The following is a 22706-nucleotide window of genomic DNA, read 5'->3' on the forward strand; positions in this document are numbered from 1 at the left end:
TTAATGATTCTATGATTCTATGATTTTTGTCCTATTTTTTTTTCTGCTAGTTATTATTGAAGCTTATGGGTTAGTGAGGGGGGAGGGAGGGAAGGGGATAAACATTCACAAATATATTAAAAAGTTTTCGAGTAACTGCTTTGATTCCTTGTAATCCAGCCACCATGTGATGGTGATTAGAAAGAGATTTCCTCAATCAGCATCTTACTCTAAAATTAGTCACTGGATCTCTTGTGCCCATTCAAAGCATTTGGTAATCACCATTGTGAGTCAGGATGTTGGGCCTGGTGTGCTATTTGTTTTACCGATTTTAATATCTACTGACTTTAATTTTATTCCTTGTGAATATGACCTTTCATGTGGAAAACACTAAGCGTATTTGTACATCTGCATAAATCATAAGGAACTTACCTTACTATCAGTATTTAAATCGTTGCTGTTTTCTGAGGGAGTCATGGAATCATCATTGCTTCGAAGAAGGTCGCTTTTCTAGATAAGCAAAGAAACCACAGAAAGTCAGCTAAGTCTTTCTGAGCAGAGCAGTAAAGCTGTTTCTGCGAGACAGAGGAGGAGATGCCATAGGTTTATTAGGGGGTTTGAATATGGAGGTGTGAGAAAAGCAAAGAGCAAAGTGAGGCAGCATGGAGACTTGGGAAGGAAATAAACTGATATGAAAGTAAAAAACAGAAATGGAAATACATGTATCAGAATGCAGTGAATTAAGAGAAGGATAAGTCAGCAAAACAAATTTACAACTTAACAAAGACGCATGACATTCCAAAAATAAATTTTCTTCACACACTGTAGAGTTCTTCAGAAGGATTAAAAAAGAAGCTGCCATCTCCAGAATATGTTCATCCTGTCAGGTGAAGGTGATGACTCGTCATTTATTTATTTTTCTTTGAGGTAGGAAGATACACCTGCATGGTATCCTACTCTCTGCATGTATGTATGTCTACCCATATATACTCAGCCCCTTCTTTGGAACAGAAAAACAACAACAACAGTTCAGAAAAAGAATAGTTCAGGATGGCTCACATAAACAGCTAAATCCCGAACAGCTGCATTGCAGATACTCAGGTTTTTTTTCCTGAGGTTTAAGAAAAATAAAACGAAAAGGAAGATGAAAATACTTGTAACTAAGAATTGTAAATCAAAGTAAGACTTGAGAAAGAAAATAATTTTTGTGTTGTGATTTCCTTGCCTCAGACATTGTGTCTGGTTACACATTACCTTGTTTACTTTCTGCCAGATGACAGTGGGTGTTGGATCTCCAGATATGGGAACATCCAATCTCAATTTGTTCCCAGCCACCACGACAATAGTGTCAGGGGATTGGCCCAGACAGTCAAGGTGGATTTTGGGAGGTTCTATAGCAAAGGCAGAGAAAATAAGTTTTAAATATCATTTTAGTCTTGTGTATCAGAAAAAAGAAAGGTGAATATTCATACATTAAAAATTAAGAAACACTGCTTCCTTTGCCATTGAAAATGTATTTACTTGCATATAAGTAATGACAGCTGTTCTTACCTTCTCTTGGTACAAAATCAATCTTGACCTCTGGGGGAAGAAAAAGGGAGGAGAGGGTAGGACAAATAGATCAGAAAACAGAATTTGCATAGCATCTGCACTCAAAAAGTAATGTTAAAGCTCTTCATCATTAAAACCTCATAAGACATATGCATCAAGAGATTAATGCAATAAACTGGAAAACAGGCTCTGTAAAACAATGTGATAATGATAACACAAAATAACTAGAAAAAACACTGTGCCTAAATTGAGGTATCAGGAAAGAGATTCTGTTTACTCTTTCCTCGTATAACCATGATTAATGCCATCATTTTATCCCTCTGGAATTCTCATTACATATTCTGAGATAACTTACCCAAAAACTGAAGCTTGGCAGAAAGGTTGTAAGCAAATCCCTGAGGGATGAAGGAGTAATCAGCCTCGTCATCTGGTGTTACGTCCTCAATAGTTAGCTTATGGATTCTGGAAACATGAACAAATATGTTCTACTCCCTTACCTTCTCCAGGAGAAACAGGGCTATCTCAAGAGACACGGTGGAGGCTGTAGGGTATTAACAGACATTATTATTTCTTCTCCCCTTGCCCTATCATCAAGTCAACAACCATCAGCACCGTAGACTGCTCTGCTTTCAGTATTCAAGCAAATCCATGTCAGCATGTTGTCTATGAATGGGTTGTTCTTGTCAAGGTAGATGCATAGGCTAGTCTGAATAGAGGAAGCAGTTTCTCTGCTTTATTCCAGTCCTTTACCATTACAAAGGCAGTTGTAACACTGCTGACTGGTTTGGTTTGATCAGATTGTAACTACAATGAATTCTGGAAAAACAAGCTTAAAATTGATGCTTCATCCCTGTACTATTCTGAATTCAAAACAGAATACAGGAAAGGAGTACCAAGGAAGACATCTAACGTGTAATGCTTATTTATCTTCTGAATCTTCTTGATCTTCATTTCCAGTACTAGTTAGACTGCTAAAAAACTTGAGCATAGAATTGCACAGCTGTATGTGTTAATATAAACACTATTTTTTCTGAAGGGGTTTATACATGTGCTGTCTTAATCTGTCTCAACGCTACTGCTAATTTTAAAGTTATCAACAATGTGTTTTCCAGATTGAATACCAAGAAAACACGAAATCCTAATGAAAACTGAGAATGAATTCTGGTGATATACCACTGATGCCATGCATGCAAAACGTACCAGCACAGAAAGACTGCATGCGTACCAAAGCAAATCTGTGACTATATGTCTGAGAAGGCTTTTACCTTTTTTCCTTTTAGCTGGAGCCAGGACAAAATCTTGTTATGTATTCCCATCCCCTAAGAGAATAATTCTGGTGGACTGTAATGCAATACCCAAGCCTGTACCTGCGTTCTGAAACAGGACTAACCTGCCAATGTGGGAGATCTTTATCCTTTCATCTGGGATCACCTCCTTTCCATTTTTCAACCAGATGCCTTTCACATTTTCATCAGAAACTTCACACTTGAAGACTGCCTGGTCACGTGCCTTCACTGTCAGGTCCGCAATGCTCTGATAAACTTCCAGCTTTTTCTCTGATATTGTGAGAATAATCAATATACACATCAACAAATCAGAATAGCTCTGTAAGTAAAGAGTTGATGTGGATTTACTGAGCAGAAGAGGCTAGGGGTGAGCAAGCTGTTTGTGGAAGGGTGAAATATGAAGGGAAATCCACAGTGTGCAGGTCATTAACAGAAATGATAGCTAAGTGCCTGTTATTATCAGAGTATCTGTTACATCCGTTACATAGGTCTGAGTTCTCCTTCAGGCCTTTATTACCAAACCTTATGTCCCTTATTAAGTCATCTTTTTCCCTGGCATGAGGATTATGCTACCTCTGTGTGCTATCCTGGAGAAGGTTACCTTCAGCCTGTTTTCATCTTTCAGCTTCTCTGGTTCTGTAATATTACCTGTGCCTACCTTGTACAATGAGTTCAGCGACTGATACCCCACCATTGGTCTTCACGGTGTAGTGGCCGCTATCCTCCTTGGTTGTCTCATTAATAATTAGATACTGCTTTTTTCCATCTTTCTTGAATCGGTATTTAAATGTTTCTTCCCGTGTCAGCTCAATTCCGTCCTTTTCCCTGCAATGCCAAACAGTGCTGAGTCATTTTTCTGTGGTTGAAAGAGGAAAGGAAGAGTCAGCTCAATACTGATAGAGATTGGAAGACACAAGATAAATCCAATCTTCGTAGCATTTCAAGTTAGAGAAAAATAGACCATTGCACAAATGTTAGTGGAACCAGAACACTTCTAGCTTGACCATTAATTTTCACTAGATTTTGACTTCTGGTTCAAGAGAGTTCACTCACAAGGAATAACTTGATTGTTACTATTTACATGGTATAAATAAACACAAAAGTATGTTAAATGCTGTAGAAGATAGAGGGGTGAAGAGACACTTCACCAGCAGGGAATGTACTATCTTAAAAGCTGCCATAAGGTAAAAGGGGCTTGCTGGGAAATTACTTAAGTCTTAACTCCCCTGATGTGAATGATGATTGTTACAAATTCATGGTTTGTGCACATCAGTAAAAGAATAAAATTTTAGGCTGGATTTAAACAGAGATATATGTTGAATCTTGTCGCCCTTTCCATTCAAGCATGCGGCAGTATATTTAAGACATTACTAAATTAAGCTTCACCATTCAGCCTGGGAGGAAATTTAATTATTGTAATTTCCAGTCATCATGAAAGGAAATAGGCAGAAAGGATTCATGCTGTTTAGTCAAGGTCACATAAAAATGCATGATACTTTAAAGATTTCTACTTCCTAATCCTAAGTAACATAAACAGGCTATAAGAAAATAACTTGGAATTTCTTCAACTTACTCCTTTTGCAGCATTTAATATTTTTCATTATTATTTGAATAGATTTATATTTTGTTACTTGAATACTGCTGCAGTTTGTAAATGAAAAAGTTTTTCTCTTTGGTACTTACTCATGTGGAAAAAGAAATAGAAAATATGTTTTTTATAGAGTAAGAATTTTCTTTCTACGTTTTGTTATTTCTGTTATTTGTTACCAGTGACTATTCAGCTTAACAAATGAGCTTACAGGACAGCAAATTGAAATGCTGCTTAGTGATTCATTAAAATACTGTAGGAAACCTTTTGCCTCTCTGTTTGCTGAAGTAAATCCCAAGATCAAAACTTTAAGCAGAGGCAACTACAACTTGTGATTTAGATGTATTTGCTGCAACTGCATTTCAAGATACCTACAGGTTACTCCCTCCTAACTGTTCTTTAGAGCCCAGCTTATTGTAACTTAGTTGTTTTAGAAAAACACTGTCCTCTTGTCCAGATCACAGGGCTACAACACTAGTAAGGGAGGAAACAGAGGATGGCTATATCAACCACATGAAACACAGCACTTAGTGTTATGGCAGGATAATGTCTCCTCTGCTTGCCAAGTGCCGAGAGTTGAGGCCACATGCAGGATGCTCTCTTAAGGCTGATATTCTCATTCGTGCAGATTAGTTCTGGAACAAGTGCCGCAATAAATGTGTGAACCTTTGCTGAACTGCTGAGAATGGGCTGTAATCTGGAAGTTCAACATGCTGCTGCGTCAAAACCAAAGCTGAACATTTAGATTTAATTTTTGGTGATGTATTTTAACATGTGGCTCATGAAAGATACCTGAATATTCTATTCAGCCATTGGTAAGAAAGATCTCTTGAAATCTTGTCTCAATAATAAAAATAGACTATTTGCAATGACTAGTGTCTTAAATCCCTGGGAAGGGAATAGTATATTTAACTTGTGTTTGTTTTAGTGACTGGCATGTTCACAGAATCACAGAATGGTTTGGGTTGGAAGGGACCTTAAAGACCATCTAGTTCCAACCCCCCTGCCATGGGCAGGGACACCTCCCACTAGCCCAGGTTGCTCAAAGCCTCATCCAGCCTGGCCTTGAACCCCTCCTGGGTTGGGACAGCCACATCTTCTCTGGGCAACTGTCCTGGTTTCAGCAAGTTCAACCATCTGCTTTCACCTTTGCCACTCAGTGTCTCTTTTCCTGGACATGCTATTTCCTGTTTAGAATGTGAGGTTATATCCACTAATGTCTTCTGAGATATCACTGATGTAAGTAAGTACTGGGTGATAATGGGGATACACAGATTTATTGTTATTACATTACTATTGTTTGTTTTCATTTAGAGGTAATAAGATGATACATCCAGCATTCAGAGATGGAAAACTAGAGGTCAAAACTATATATTCTATTACATTTTTTTTTTTAAAGAATTATGTTGTTTCCAAGAGCATCTGAAGTTTAGAAATAACTATTCCATAGTACTGTGTGATAATAATAATGTGAGACCTTTCTGGGTGATCAAGAGAACATTCTTTCCTGGTTATTATGAAGAGACCCACATAATGAATTCTGCAAGCCTCAGTCTGATGGCCATACCTAAGAGGCTGTAAGACTTATTTCTGTCTTGTGCAAGTCACATCATTGCTTTTGTTCATGTGCTTGTGATTTCATATCCCAGGTTTAAAGGGTGCAAGAGCTATAACAGGTGCCGAGTCAGTGAGCGTTACTTGGCTTGAGCTGTTGAGCATTTCCCTAGTGAGCCATAAAACTGGAACTCTCTCTGTACTGTGTTTCATGTTTTCCCTGGACACTTTTCTCCATCATCCAAAATGTTCCCTTTGTTGCCAAAGAGATTTGACTGAGTCTCACACAATAAAACCAGTAAAATACAGTGTAAACATCTAACTGCTCAGTTTTCCATTGCAATGATTTGAAGAGTTTTTCTGACCACTTGCTGCATTTCAGGCTGAGACAGCTGCTGGTTTGCCCTTGTCACACCAAATGCCCATCCCACAGATACCAGCTCTGCAAGATGTATGGGAGTTGTTCAAAGGCATAGGATCAAAGTGTGGCAGCTGCACTGTGCTCTGAGAGGGACAGATCTGGTTGTCCCCATCTCTTGTGACCAGGCATCTGTAAGCAGTTCCTGAACAATGGCATGTGTGCGTCTGTGCATGTGGCTTTAATAGTGTAATGCATACGCTGTACTCCTGGGCTCTACTTAAATTCTCAGTTCCTTCCTTTGGGAGAGCAGATGAGTGGCTGGCACTTTCCAGGAATGTCATGGGCATTGTGGGAACAGTTAATAACCCTGTGCCCGAAGCTGTTAACAAGCATGAAAGAATTTCATCTGGTAGAGAAATGAAGTGAGAACAGTGTGTGTAAGGCCTGGTATGTCAGCACTGCCTGCTGTGCATGTCCAAGCAGCATGAACCTTCCAGCTTCCGCTCAGCTGGAATGTCCAATAAAATGGACTCTATGGTCTAAATGTTTGTCATCTTAATCCTGCTCGCTGCATATGCATAATGACCGGCTTTAGAGGATCACCACAACAGATATGTCAAAATAAGTCAATGACCTTCCCTCTCTGTCTCAAGAGACACTAACTTATTACCTAAGAAAAATACTTTTAAAAAACCCAACCTACTGCAGTTGAGAGGACCAGAAAATTCCATGAAGTATAGCAAACTCATCACAATACGGATCTGATTAGTCTGGGCAATAGTTAAGACATTACTGTCAAGTGTTTAGAAAACTTTAGAGCTAACAGCTTGGTACAGTCAGTAGCATCCTGTAAACACTGAACAAGAAATTCTAGAGAGAGTATAGAATATCTAGACTTAATTTGTTTTCTGCCATGTTCTGGCCTCTTGGTTCCTCCTCAATGTTTGACGTATAGGAAGAGGATCAATCTTTTCCTGAAAACAGTTATGTTGGATGCCTTCTTCCTTTTTATTCCACAACTCTTGTCCACAAACGCTGGCCCTAGAATATCCCAGGGAAGGATATAGTTTGGTGGTGTTTGGGTTTTTTTCCCTTTTCTGTTCACTTACCATTTCACAGTAGCTCCTTCCTCAGACACTTCACACTCAAACTCCACTCTCTCTCCAACCATCACCATCTGGTCCTCCAGTGGGTGAGTGATCAGAATTGGAGGTTCTGGAAATTAAGAGATTTTTATTAAAATAGTATCCTGAAAGACTGAAGACAAGAGGTAGGTTTCACCATTCTGCATTCCACAAGAAGAACCCCTAGCCAAATTCATGGTGTTGCTCTCTGTGTTAGAGCTTAAAATTTACTATGCCGGATCACATTAGTGATGTTATCAAATGACTTTTTGGGTTTTGCTTCATGAGACAGAATACAAAACCAGGATTAATCAGTTTTCATATATATATGCTGAAATTCTAAACTGGAGGCATTACTTTTCTGTACTATTTGATGTGCTTATAGAGCTTGAGACACATGTTTATCTTGAGCAGAAACAAATTTTTAAAGTAAGTTTCTAGCCATACTGTTGAAAAGGTGTAAATCCCATTCCAAAGGAGAATTAATGGTAATTATTACTGTGCTGTTCTCCTGTTCTTTCTTAGTTGCAGCTATAGGGAATATTTTCCTTCATTTAACTGTTACAAAAATATCTATTTCAGTAGATGTCAGAATTTGGTCATATATTTGAGAATTTCCTTTCCTACAAGATTAACTAATGTGAGAGTAAAGAAGGTGACAGTAATTAGATGCTGAACGTTAGGGGAGATTGCTTTACTTTTGCTACCATTGCTCACCTTTTACAAATAATTCTGTGAAGCTCTTCTCCTCCCCTACCACACATTCATATGCTGCATCATCGGCCAGAGAGCAGTGGTTTATGGTCAGTATTCTCTTATTCCCAACAGCCTCAAAAATGTATCTGAAAGGAGAATCTAAGTGTAATTATCAGAGAGTAAGTCTTTTGGACCCAGTCACTGTCTTCCCCTGCCTGGCAGAGAAAAAGGTTCCTACTTTTTTTTCTGACAGCAGTGGCAAGGTTTGTTAAGACTCGAGCACTATATCCATGTCTCAGTGACAGCAGTAGTGTTTGAAAAACTAGCATAGGAAATTATGGAGAAATCATCATACAAGTGTGAGACATACAGACTCCTGTGAGTGGTGTTGGATGCTTTTCTAACATCTAGCCATCCAACAAACCTGACGGCCATTAAAAATGCCTTGTTATGGCTTCAGCACAAAATCACTGGAAATTGGTTTTACAAAAAAGCTACACTGAAGTATATCCCTTATCATGAGAAAGTAATTTTGAACCCTGCATATACACATAAAGACCAGAATATAATCTGAGGACTTACTTGCTGAGTAGGTAGATGTAAGCATCCAGTTCCACGTGTAGATGCATAGAGTAGAGAGAAGAAAAAGAAACAGTCATGAGAACAGCAAACTGACCCTTAGCCAAAGCACTATGTAGATTCTTTCACAGCTCCTATTTCTCCCTATTTTATTCCTTTCTTGCTAAGAACAGCTAGTTTTTCTACTGTGTCCAAGCTGTAGGCCATTCCTTTTTTGATTTCTCATCTTTCTATTTTACCTGCCGCTCACTTGGATCTCCTGTCCATTCTTCAGCCATTTCACATCAGCATCTGGGTTGGCAAGTTCGACTGTTAATTTAATCTTTTGCCCTTTGTCCACTTGGTAAGCTGGATCCAGTTTCTTGAGGAATGCTATGATGAAGAATGATTAAAAAAAATAGTAATCATTTTTATGCTTACCATTATTTTTTTTTTACATTCTCTGTTAGGAAAGTAAATATTCCCTTTCCTGTTGTTCACCATCATCTTAAACCTTCCCCTCTTTCTGCATCCCTCTTTGCATTTTTATCATTTCTGTCTGTTCTTCATCCTGTTCTGTTTTCTGTTGTTCCTTAACATAGGATGAAAAGCATGTGATATAAACAAGAATAAGTAAAGTAGAATGTTCTAAATCAGATGAGAATATGTACTTGAATACATCCTACATAGAATTACAGCTACATCTGTCCGTGTAGGAAAATGATACTGATCTTCTCAGTACTAATGAATGGTAGCTTGCCTTCTCTGTTTCAGACTTTAAAAATAAATCAGTTAAAATTAGGTAATTAATACTTCACAAGACTAGAAAAGGCTCAAGAACTCCAAATGTATCATCCCAATGGACATGAAATTCTTTAAATCTATCACTGATACCTGACATACTGACCAGTTTTGGGGAGTGGGAGGAGTGGAGGGTTGTGGGAATAAAGAACTGGTGGTTAGCAAAAATGTAGACTGACCTTCAGGTTAGAGAATGGTTGTGGACAAGTGCGGCAGCACTGCAGAAAGCCCTACTGCAAGTGTGAGAAGCAGCAGGTTCAAAGCACCATGTAGTGGAAAACAGACAACCTGAAGGTCAGTAGAATGTAAAAACAAAACTGAGATGATGTAATCCTGGGTGATAAATTGGGAGCTGGCACACAGCACAGTAGCATTTGCTCTCGGCAATGCTCCTGTTCAGCAAACCGGAGTGTGTTTGGTGTGTTTCAGCGTGCGTGCTGATCCCCGAGGGCCAGAGATCGGCAGAGGGTGTTGTTCTATGTTCAGGGAAATATAAGGGACAGAGCTGAAGAAACTAGTAAAATGGACAGGTTCAGAATATCCAGAGTTCCAGAGCAAGGTAGCTTAGAGCTTTGGGCGTAGCTTTAATCTTTGCTAATCAGCATTTCACATGTAAAGACTGTGCAACAATTGGAATAGGAAACTCCTGTTTCTCATGCTCTTGTAGCTGGCTCCTTTCCAGCTGATGCTAATATTTGAAGAACTCTCAAAAAAGATATGGACACATACATTTGGAATAAATACAGCTCACCAACCTGTACTTTTTTTCTCTTCCTTCTTTATGCGTTTGAGGCGTTTCAGCATCCCCCGCAAATCTGTGATACCATACTGAAAAGCAATTTTCTCGTATTCGGAAGGAGGAGCTTTCCTCAGGATTTCCCAGACATCAACATCAGACTGTGACTCAGATTTTGCTTCACTTCTGCAGAAAGGGATTAGAGTATCTGAGTGCCAGTACTGAGAGGAATTTAAAACAAACATAGACTTGGCAAGCTACATATTGGCCTGATGAAGCCATTTCTTAGTAAAGAATTTAACAGTCCAATTTTTTGCTATATTATTACCTAAACTAATGAAATAAACCTGGTGACTAGTTTTACTTCTATTTATATATACAGTGATTAAAATCCAATCGCTGTCCTGAAAGGTTTACTTTCTAATAGCCAAAGAAAATAAATATTATCTTCCCTTTAAAGATGGGTAATGGAAACACAAGGAGACTTTTTTCCAGTGATAGTCATACACAAAACATGTGGCAAAGCAGGGAACTGAACAAGGCAGTTGGTTTATGTTAATAAGAAACAAGTCCAGTTCTACTCAGGATGTTTTTTCTCTTCACTGAAGTGAATCATAAATTATTAAAATATTTATCACCTAGTGTAAAGACAATTGTTGGCTACAGCAATCTATAAAACATAAAGACACACAGACTGGTGAGTAGTGGCAAACAAGACAATATTTACAGTGGACTACTTGTTTTATAGTTTAACCAAAGAACTAGTCATTATGGAAGAATTAATGTTTAGTTTGGCAAAACCAAGTGAAAATTTGGTTGTCTGGCTTTGGGAAAGGCATTCTTTTTCTGTCGTTGTATTTTTTATTTAAAAGATCATAACTGGAAAAGGAAATTGGTGTAACCTTACCGATTTACTGAGCGCAAGAAGCTGCTGTACTCCAGAACGATGCAGAGAACCATTTGGAAAAACATGTGGCATCCCGATGAGGAAGAAAGAAGGCATCATGTGTTAATACAAAAGAGCCATGAATGTCATCTTCACCTTCATCAGGAGAAGCCTGTGCTTCAGTAGCAGGGAGGTGAAGGAGCCCGTGCAAAACCTCTGAAGTAAGCTTAAGAAAAATGCTGTTCCCTATTGAAGCCAAACTCACTCCCACACTTTGTACAATTCCACTCTGCAATTTATATTGTAAGCATAAGCACTTCTGCTTATTCCTCAGTATGGCTGATTGCCTTACAGGGAAACAAATAGCTCTATTTTCTTCTGTTGTCATGGAGTTGTTGCCTGTCATAGTTTGCATTTTGGTAAACAGAGAAAGGAGGAAAGGAGTAGCATTTTCTCTAAAAATTTCTTTAGGAAAAGGAACTTCCTGTGGCTGTTGTTTCTGATAGCACCAGGACCAAGCAGATTCCAGTGCAGCAGAACACACCCTTGTAACGAAGCCATATTTGGTGGTAAACACCAACAAGACAACAAGTTATGCAGCAGGTAATGCAGAGGAAAGTGGAGGATCATTGGGCATATTTCCATTTTTTTTCAGGAAAAGGACAGTCCCATTAGTCTGTGAGAAATACTACTACTTAAAAAAGCATGACTGTAATCAGTCTAGACAGCAGGTATAACCAAACATTTCTGGTACTCCTTTTATTGCCCAAAAAGGACTTGCTTGTAACAAGAACACTTTGTTTATTAAAGTACTGCAGTCCAGGCTTGGGATTTCCAGCAACCTTGTAGTTCTTGAGCAGAAGGGAAGCAAGAGAAGAGGATTTCAGCTCAGTGGAGCTGAAATATGGTATGCGATATCTTGTATCTTTGGAGTGGTTTAGCACTCACTAAGCACTAAGCCTTCATTAGCACTCATTGAATTGATAGGTGTATCTGAAGTTTGGAGTCCTTGCGATAAGTGCAGCCTACTGAGTATTTGTGTTGTCATAATAGTGCATTGACATCACCCACAAATTTAATCAGGATTCCACTTCTCTGTATATCTGTCATTTAGTTTGTGGCACCTACAAATAGTTTGCAGTTTTGCCTAGCAGAAGGCAGGACAATTAAACTCATTTGCCAAATAGACCAACATTTTTCTTAACGTAAGCAGTTCTTGGGGTAGTTGCCCTGATCATATCAATGAGCAACTTTAAAATATTTCTAAATACATATAAGTTGGAATAGATATACAAGTACATAAAACTAGGAATGTATTATATTTCTAATATGTGCTGAATTCTTTGTACTAGTACAATTAACATTCTGTGGAGGAAACTGTGTCTCAAAAGGAAATATAAAAACAGAGGAAATATGAAAGATGTAATTTAAATGTTGTTATTTTTCATCAGGCATTAGATAAATATTGGTGGTCTCTCTGTCTATCTGCCTACATATACGCTCATGTGTATATACTCCTTCACCTGAAAATTTTCAGGTAGGATTATTCATAGAGTTTTCAAAAGTATTTTGTGTGAGTTATTTTTAAATACATCATGAGAAGAATCTTCCAATTTGGAAGTATATCTCACTATTGAGAAGACTTCCTTAATTTTTGCTTTAGCTTTTCCATTACTCAGTGTCGTCTCATTGCATATCTGGCAAACTGTTTTTGTGCATGCAAGCTGAAATACAAGACATTTGATCATAAGCAAGAGTATAGTCCCTTCCTTGGAAATACTAGTGTTTTCTTAATACAGGGAAAGGCTTGTACGTTGCATGTAAAATGGTACTAAAAACTAAAGGTTGTAATTTATGTAGTGTTTAACTGAGTTCTGAAAAAGAAAAGAAGAAAATGTCTTTGCCTCTGGGCAAAGGTTTTCCCATCCCAGTACACCTTTCCACCATTTTGTATTTGTTAAAACATCCCCTTTGATCCCATAAAGACCCAGTTTCCAGAGTTAGGCTGTACTCTTCCACTACCAACAGGAACCAAGCAGTGTACGAAAAGTAACAGAGCACTTGGACTCCTGAAGTTCCTCCCACCCTTACATTACTGTCCCTGATGCTGGGGACTCTTATTCAGAGCGATCACCTCATAGGTTAACTATGCAGTTGAGGGCATTAAGATGCAGCTTAGTGAACCTGCTGTAAATGGAATATGCAGCTGATATGTTTTAAACATATGTGGAGGGGTTAAAAATAGTTTTGTACATCCCAGAGATGGTTCCTTCCTATCCCATTACTGTCAACTGATTGGAGCCTGTCAGCTGTCACCTCCTTCAAGGTCTCTGCTCACTATCCCATTTAATAGTTCTGTGACAGCTGTTCCCTTCCTCTTCCCAATGACCTCTCCTTGGCCCATGACATCTGTATGTCAACACCAGTTAATTAAATTACAGTGATAGGAGGCACAGTACTAAACGAAGCTCTCTTTATTACAGTGGGAATGTTCATTACCTCTGGACTGAGGGGCACTTGTAAATTAAGTGGCACAAAGCAGAAGTGGTAAAAGAAAATAATCTTCAATTCTATTTGAATCTGCATAGCTCTTGAGAGTTCCTCAGCATGAGGTCCCTTTCTCTATTCTGTTGTGTTTTAATGAAGAATACTTGCATTCTATGATGAGTTTTTATGCCTATCAGTTCTCATTAATGTTGTGTGCAAAGGCTGAAGGATCCACAAATCACTTCTGGAGTGGCTGTGAAAAATGACGAGGAGCAGTGAATTTATCAGTACGCTTAAATTCACTAAACAGAGATTTGTAAGTCAAGAAAGGTCAAAAACACTGATAAAATGCAGTGAAATTTATAAGCTGCTTTTAATGAATTATATTTCTAGAATAACAAATAATGAATAGTTAAACCCACAAATTGAACATTTCTGGAAATAACTGAGATTTTTACTAGTTTTTAGGGTTTTATCACTGCTCAAAACTAATTATAAAAGCAGAAGGGAGAAGGGAGAGAGCTTGTAGTACTTAATACTTCATTCCATCTGGAGTCACTGTATGAAAATGTGAAAATATTTTCCTGTTGGCCTCCATTTATTTGAAATTTTTAAAAAAGACAACAACAGTTCTTTTTTCCTTACATTTTCTATAGAAATTAGAATGTGTGTACAATTGCTCTATTTCAGCTCCCAAACCTGTACTATTTTGATTACTGCCATTATTCAGAAAACGTATTTTCTCTACTTTAGAATTACAAAAAGATTCTAATGCACTTTTTGTTTCAGACTTCTCTGGGGTTCATGATGCAACAAGAAACTCAGCCGTAGAAAGTTTGATAGGTGTACTTTGTGCCTTGTCTAACTGGCCCCCTTGAGAGTTTTGATTGTAGTGTTACTGCAAAGCCAGAATCCACTCCTGTTTGGGGACACTGCATATGGCATAATACAGGGCTCTGGATACCTGCGTGACCCGGTTTGCCCCACTGAAATTTGGGTGAGTTAACCCGAGTGAAACATGAGGCTGCTGTGGCTTTATTGCCTTCCATAACCAAACTATTCCAGATGTCGACCTGATCCTGTACTCTCTGTTGAGATAAACCACATTTGATAAACAGTGATACAGATACCTGAGCAGGCTGAATGCAGGTTCACAACATTCACCCAAGCAGTTGATTGTGGAAACTTAAACTTAGTTTAGATTTGCAACATGTGAATCTAGTGACAAGTGTTTATAGTAACTTCAGGAGCTGGAAGGACAAAGTGAGCAGCCAGGGGCAGTGAACAGAAAGAAGCATGCTTGGAGTAATGGGATGATAATGTGCAATGGAAACTTTACTTTGAATAAAAATAAATGTTTTGTAACAGAGAAGCCCATACATTTATGGAATAAGTGACTTCAGTGATACACTCACTTAACATGTTTAAGGATGGATGGAACAAAACTTCAGCACATATTTGATATGAACCAGCAGACATATTATGCAAATGATTTTTCTGATTCTAATATCTCTGAGAATAGGAATTTAAAGCAGCACGTTATTGAGAAAAATCTGGAAATTCAAGGACAATATAAAATTGCTTATAAAACAAAGGGGTGGTGAAAACCAAAGGACATTCTGAGAAATACATTGATTTGTATTGAATGGTCCACCCGTAACTTCTTCTAGGTGTTTAAAAGCATTTCTGCCTCAGAAATTGGTGGCTGATAATTTTCTTCCATGCTATCTAATTTTTGCCACGCTCTCCACATAAGAAAAATAAAGATGCATGCATTATTTCAAACCAAATGGTTCTTATATTCAGTCTGACCCATGCATTTATAATAAAATGAAATAGAAATCTTACTCTCTGTTGGTAACAGTGGAATCCAAAACATCCAGATTAAGATGGTGGTAAAAAGAGAAAAAGTTACGTTGTGAAAACAGATGTGGCAAGGAAGGATAAGAATAGGAGAAGAAATTCCACCAAAAAAAGTGAAAGTAAAAGCAAGAAACAAGAATGAGAATCAGAAGAGTAAAAAATATTTATATATTTATACAGCATAGAATATCTTTTTACATATATGATAAACAGCTATATAATATACAATATATAGTTGTATAGTATAATAGTAATATTTAGGTATCTAATAAAAAGGCTTGTCCTCTCAGCTCTCTGATGCAAAATATTGTGAAAACTTAGGACAGAAAATTCTTAATAAGGAAGCATTATAGACAGGTATTGTAAATTGTTGTTGTGTTTTGGTTTTGTTTTGGTTTGTTTTGTTTTTTTTGTTTTTTAATGAAAAGTGTTGATGGAAGCATGTAATTACCCTAGTCCCAGCCTCTTCTATCTTGGGAAAGATCAATATTTTTTTTTTTCCTCCAGTATATAGTTATCAGAAATGCAGCAAATGCTGAGTATTTGGGGAAGTTGCAATAATTACCTGTCATCCTTTTTCCAATTAGAGCTGCTCTAGGAAAACTACAAGGACTCAGAATTTATGAAACTTCTACTTATTCTAGTTTTAGTGTTTTCAGAGTTGTTCAACAGAAGCTCGTTACTTTAATTCTCTAAGTTTATGGATTATTACTCACCTCTTTTTCAGTAGGGCACTAAAATTAAACTCTCCACCTTCTTCATGTCCCTCGGTACTGTATAGTAACAGAAAACCATAGTTAGTTTCAGAAGGAAATGGGAATAGTTTGTGAGACTGTATAATTATGTAGATTATATCTTTTTGTAGGAGAGTAGCAGATGGGTTTAGAATGACATAGAATGTGCACTGACATGAAAGATGACTTATTCCATATTTGTCTTAATATAGGTTTAAGAAATATATTTAATGAACTTGTATTTTTTTCTGTACTGATTAAGGATAAAGTTGTACAGGGTATTAATATGGTGGTCACATTGATCTGGAATGTATTCATTATCATAAAGGTGTTGCAGAAGCTTTCCTTTAGAATCATTAGTGCTTTTGGAAAGCTGTAGTTTCAGGAATGTGATACTGTTCACAGTGTGGGGCAGTATTGGACCAACCTTTTTGTGGGACTTCTTACAATCTAAAATAACTTTTTTTTCGCTACTATTATCCCAGCTGTAATTGTTTCTTAAGGCTTTTTGTGATTCCAGATTTCATTATACTGAAAAAAGTGTTACATCATTGGTGCTTGGGAGAGTTAAAGGAGGAATTCTGTGATCTGGCTTTGATTCAGAGATGCGGTTCAATGTTCAACAAACATCATGGCAAACAATGTTGTGATGAATTGATTCGTGAAAACAAGAAGCAACAAGGAGGATTTTTTTGATGTGTAATTCTGTTATATATGGTGATCCCAGATGGAATGCACAATATTACTTTTAGTGTTCTGAATCAAATATGTTTTATCTGTGCTTCTGAACATTTGAGGTACAGATCTACTCTGAAAACTTAGTGTGAAGTCACTGAAATCACTTCTTTGGGTTTAATTTCTAAAAAATAATGTCAGCTATTGGATGTAAAAGTATCAGGAGTTACACTGGATTTCATGACTATTGATTATTCAACTTAACCAAAAAAAAGTCTTTTTTGCATTCAGACAGTGTTTAGAAACTCAAAATGGATTTTTTTCATCTTGGTCAGTCTCCCATGATCAATGTTCAGCTGTTCCTTGACACCTCGGTTGTTTTACTAATCTGATTATGCCATCTCATAGCATTCAGATTCTTCCAGCAGCAACACCTTATATTTAATTATTGTTTTATACACAGAGATTATCCTTTTCAGTTGTACTGGTGGTAGTGGTAGCCCATAATGCTGTCTCTGTCATTAGTTGCTTCAGAGAAAATCAGTCTGTCTGTAGAAGTGTAAACCAGAATGTCAGGAAAACTCAATATTGCAGGAACAAATATTTTAAAAAGTAAGAAAACAGCCTCAACAGATAAACAATGGGCATTTTACAGTACTGTTAATAAAACGGAAAGTGCCAAACTTCTTGTGCTGCTTGACAATGCAAGGTTAGTGACAATAAGACACAACTTTGAATCAGTGTGATTTTGAATACGTTGTGAGAAGAGATCTTTTTATTAAGGAAGTACCGTTTTTACTTCTGTGATTACTTTCAAGACAGTACAGTACTGGAAAGAATAATTTTCTGGGTATAATGCTCAAACAGAGAAGCGGATTTTTGTCCCCTTTGTTGCCTACTTTGAGAAGATTTTCAATGTTTGCAGGCATAAAATGTATATAAAAATCACTAGTATAATCCCAAATTTGAAAAGGGGTTCTTGAGATCAAATGTTCAGGAAATTAGAATCTGCAGCTGGGAGAATGACCAGTCACCTTATGCTTCCCAGGTGGTAGTGAAATCAGATTTTCAGGAAAGCCCAGCAATCAATGTTTAGCTTTTCTGAAGAATAAGACCCTAACAATTGCTTAAACATGCATAGAGTTAAGTCTAATCTCAGAGTTCCTGGTTTCATTGTGATAGAAGACATTGAGACCGAAAAGGATAGGGTGGAAATTTAATGATACTGGGATAAAGAGCGTGCCAGGAAACAGATTTTCGTATATATGTGTGTTGGTACATTTCTGTGAGCAGTGGCAATCTTGGTTAGGATGTGCTCAGTAGAGAGGAAAACATGTACAACGGAGTGGGCAGACATGCAAATAATTTGAAGTTACTTTTTTTCTTCTAACTAAACTTGCTAAACACATGCCTTTTCTGTAGATGAATCTGCCTCTCCCTGAACTCTCAAACTATTCATTATTTATAGTCATCTTACATTACTACTTACTTGTATGTATTCGTATAAATACTACATACTGTAAACAATGATTTGTTTGGAATTTAAGCTGCATCTAGTTCTGTGGGCTTTTTTTTTCCTTTTTTTTTTTTTTTTTTTCTTTTCCTAAGCAGAGAGAGACAGTTCAGTGTTAGACTTGAATTTGTCTGCTGACACAGACAGTAGCTACCTGAGAAAGGCTGAAGTCATCCGTCTCCCCGCTCCTGCCAGGCTCCTGAGTGAGAGTATCAAAGACAAAGCTTCAGATTTAAACAGTTCTGTTCAAAATTTGGCTTCCTTCTTACAGAAGAAACTGAAAATCTGAACAGCCTGAAGCTGCTCACATTGCACTCACACTGAAACGATTCTGAATTATTTTAATTGTGCTAGCAAGAAGAGAAACTCCTGAAGCCGAATTTCACTGTGGTGAAATAACACAATGCAGCGATGCACTGAGTGTCCTCTCTTTAATAGGTGTCCCAGTGAGGCCGGTCAGATGCCTATAGATGGATTTGACTGTAGATAAATTCTGCAAGCTTTTTTTAGTTCTTTGTGATAGATCATTTTAAAAATCCCTCATATAAATTCTCACAATTATAGGGAAAAACTGAAGGAGTTGCCACAGACAATTTGTGTCCTATGTTAGAGAAATAGATGTCTGTTGGGATATTCTTGGTCTAGTAACTTTGCAAAAATACATAAAAACTAAACCAGCAATTGAATTACACGAAGGGAGAAAAAATACTCAATTGTGAAAAAAAAAGTTGTTAATGTCTAAATAAAAAAAAACCCCAACCACTTTTGCTTATTCTATTAAGTCATATATCAATTTGGAGGGTATTACTTACAGATGTGGGTAGAACAGCCTTTTCAACACCAGTGCAATACCTTGCAGCCTTTAATATCTAAGACCTACACATATCTGAGGTTTTACACAGACACTTAAGTATCATTGTCTTCCTTCAATTAATACCATTACAGAACAAGAAAATAAATACAGTCAAACTGGTTGTATTAATTTGATCAGCGATATGCTGCTTACAGAGCTCACATCAAGCCCCACTTCTTTGTTTAGCAAATGTTTGTATTAAGGTACATGTAGTTCCTCAAGCCAGACCAGATCAAGACCAGGCAGCACACAGAATCTTTTCCTTCTCTATTGATCTACGTCTGGAGCACTTTTTACAGGACAGGAAAAAAATGCTGAAGTTCTTGGTAGAATTAAACACATTATCAATTGCATAATTGAAGACAAGCATGTCTGGTATGCTAGTACAAAGTCTAAACTGTCTTAGATGATTTCTAGGAGTTGTATAGCATTTTAACAGTAGAAATATTATCTTAATAGAAATATTTTCTTAGTAGACATCCCTATCTTTGTTCATGTTTGTACAACAGCTCTGATTTTAGTTAGTTTTGTCTAGGAAAGTAATGAATTCTACATGGAGGTATAATCTGATCTGCATAAGTTTCTACTGCACATACTCACGTGCGTCGGAAGGCAGCGCGAATATCCAAGTCTCCAGTTATTGGTGCTTCTGATGTGACAAAAAATGATGAACAAGAATGGGAGAGCAGGTCAAAATAATGCAAAAATGCAGTGCTATTTCTAAAGCTTTTCCTTTGCAGACTTTAAAAAATGTTCTTATATTGTAAATTGTGAAAAAATACATATTCATAGGTTGAAGCATCATCTTTAAACATGTTAGCCTTCACTAATTAGCTTTCAACATCCAGTGTTTCATGTATAACTGAATTATGTCTCATGCTTCATAACAACCTGCAGCATGACAAACCATCTTATCTCTTGTTTGTCAACTCTCCTGCTGGTAGATTTTAGTTTCAATACTGGCTTCACAGGGTGTTTAAACCCTAATGAGAAAACCACTATAGTCCCTTCAACAGAACTCCTGAAACAGGAAATGGTCCGAATGTTCAACAGTTTCAGGTGGGCCGTGCTTATAGTATTTTGCCTAAACTCTTCCACACTAGAGGGAAATTGATGTTAACGTCTACTTCCTTTTCAATTGCTGATAAGCTTTTCAGTGTAGCAGTTGTGAGGGTGACACCATGTGTTACATAAAATGAGTAATCTAATCTCAAAGCGATTTTATATCACAAGGTGCTTCCGCGTGACTTGAATTTATTGGGAAGAAAGGAATTGATAATAGTGTCACATGTCTACATCTTGTATTCCCCCCTTTTTTTTTCTTTTCGAGTATCCATTTTTACTACTGAGTTTTTGTCCAAGTAAGAATGGACTTCTCTTTTATTCTAGTGGCATTAAATACCAGGAGAGAATGGAGATGAAATCAGAATAAAGCCAGAGAAAAAGTTGGCTGATTTGCATCTTTCTGTGTGGTTTCTTTAAGAGCATCACAGTTCTTACTTCAGGGACATTCAAGTCATGATGCTCTATGTCTCTGTCAGCCCATCACAGTCTTCAGTTACGGGCCTCTGTAAGTGTACTTGTAGCTGTTCAGGTCTATACTTTAGATCTATGCTTGTCTAGCAGTGACTATGTGCCAGAAAGAGTTGTTGGTGGGCATACAGGAATTGAGAAAAGAAAATAAACAAGGTGGCAGGAATTCATCTTACCATTGACTGTCAGGTTGAAATTGGAACTATCAAACTTGTCCTTGGTAGACACCTCACATCTGTATCCTCCTGCAAAAGTCATGTTTGCTTCTATGATTTCCATTTCAAAGGTGTACACCTAGAACAGACACCAACAACATAATTCATAAGTTAGAAAATGAAATGGTGAAATAGAGACAGAGAATACAGCATATTAAAGCATGGAGAGAAATACACAAAGGATGAAATTAAGAACATCCTGAGCATGTAACTCATTACTGTCATAAAAATTACATATGCCTCCCCAATTTGGTAGGAACAGATAAAGAGTGTTATCAGTACGGGCTTCCAGAGGATACCATGTTACATGCACACACAGTAAGAATAGAGCTTTCATTAAACAAATACATCCTCTACCCAGAATGTATGTAGTTCATTTAAACATTCAGCAAAAGGAGTGGCTAGTTTCAACAAGTCTGTCCTGTTCCATCCAGGAGAGGGTAGTAGTGTTTCATATACCATACAGGATGAGACGTCATGGTACAGCCTCTTGGATTCCTGCTTGTATATCTTCGAACGAACACATTTGTGGTAAAAATGCATCTTACTCAGATATGGAAAGTAGTCTAGACAATGCAAGAGAACAAGAAATTCCAACACTAGTAGCGGGATGCTTGATCTGTTAAAACCAAGATAGACCATATCTAAATACCTGTCTGATTTATTGTTTTCTCTTAAATATAACAAGTATCTATTACTTGGGAGGAAGATGGAGGGAATCCTGCAGTAGATAGTGTAAAACTGCTCCCCTAGTCCTCCAGACATTTCCTTATTTCATCATGAGTAAGGTATGCAAGAGTCTGTATGTAATGCTTGCCTCTTGTCTGCATGATCAAAATATAGACATTTGAGCATAACTATGGCATTGTGTGTAGCTTTGGGTACCTTAATATCAAAGCATTCCTACCTTAGCTTAGATTTTCCCCAGATTAAAGATTGATATGTAGAAGACTGACACTCTTACTCTGCCAGTTGTACCTTGTTATTTCGATCATAACTGTCATGTAGCTGGAGATGTTTCCCCACTTTGCTTCCCAGGTCCATCCACTTCCCTTTGAACCACTTCACTGATGGTTTCTTCAGCAGGCTCTCACCTGCCACTTTGGCAGTGAATGTGATGTTTCCACCTTGTAAGGGAAGTAGGTTAAAATAGGATTATGAATAATGTTTAATTTTCCTGTTACATTACTGCTGTCATCCTGTACATGGAGAGCTAGATAGTCAAGCAACAGGTACAGTTTACAAACATCACTTGACTCACATTTTGTACTCACCAACAGTAACTTCTCCATCCTGGGGTCGTGTCACAAAGAGCCCAATCGGGTCCGGAGGCTCTTCTGGTTGAGTCCCAGCAGATGCAACTGAAATAAACATCAGAATTACTACTTTGAACTTTCTGCATCAGCTTCTGTTACAGCCTATGTAGTGAATTTATTAAGTAATTTCAAAATATCTCAATCTATTTCTTCTGTCTCTGAGATTCCTTATTCTTTGTCTGTCATTCATCACTAGGGGTCTGCTTTCAGCTGTCTCCACCTCACAGACTCTAAGGATTCCCTGTTCCTGTTCTCCCCGTCTGTTAATGAACCAGGCTCGATCACAGTGTTCGTTCTCTATTACCTTCTGTGTTTTGGCTGCTTTCTACTGGTGGAGCAGGTGTTTCTGAGGCAGCTGGGGCTGGAGCAGCTTGCGCAGGAACGCCTGGTCCCCTCC

General features: G+C 37.6%; 1 protein-coding gene across 1 annotated transcript in view; it reads right to left on the reverse strand.

Moving 5' to 3' along the window:
• Positions 1-411: 411 nt before the first annotated feature.
• The window catches only part of MYBPC3 (myosin binding protein C, cardiac), a gene marked incomplete at its 3' end in the record, with an annotated part of 34131 nt that continues 11836 nt past the window's right edge, over positions 412-22706 (reverse strand). The window contains exons 4-23 of the mRNA XM_010084285.1: positions 22614-22702; positions 22268-22354; positions 21972-22120; positions 20955-21072; positions 19846-19894; positions 18547-18591; positions 16187-16243; positions 15456-15458; positions 11142-11165; positions 10254-10420; positions 8958-9090; positions 8722-8724; positions 8161-8285; positions 7429-7534; positions 3475-3641; positions 2921-3086; positions 1886-1992; positions 1531-1560; positions 1234-1370; positions 412-489 (exon numbers count right to left, since the gene is read on the reverse strand). Coding sequence (XP_010082587.1) covers positions 412-489; positions 1234-1370; positions 1531-1560; positions 1886-1992; positions 2921-3086; positions 3475-3641; positions 7429-7534; positions 8161-8285; positions 8722-8724; positions 8958-9090; positions 10254-10420; positions 11142-11165; positions 15456-15458; positions 16187-16243; positions 18547-18591; positions 19846-19894; positions 20955-21072; positions 21972-22120; positions 22268-22354; positions 22614-22702 — 1840 coding nt within the window. The remainder of the gene's footprint in view (positions 490-1233; positions 1371-1530; positions 1561-1885; positions 1993-2920; positions 3087-3474; positions 3642-7428; positions 7535-8160; positions 8286-8721; positions 8725-8957; positions 9091-10253; positions 10421-11141; positions 11166-15455; positions 15459-16186; positions 16244-18546; positions 18592-19845; positions 19895-20954; positions 21073-21971; positions 22121-22267; positions 22355-22613; positions 22703-22706) is intronic.

Source organism: Pterocles gutturalis, unplaced genomic scaffold (assembly GCF_000699245.1).
Source record: "Pterocles gutturalis isolate BGI_N339 unplaced genomic scaffold, ASM69924v1 scaffold39085, whole genome shotgun sequence".
In the NCBI taxonomy this organism is placed as follows: domain Eukaryota; kingdom Metazoa; phylum Chordata; class Aves; order Pterocliformes; family Pteroclidae; genus Pterocles; species Pterocles gutturalis.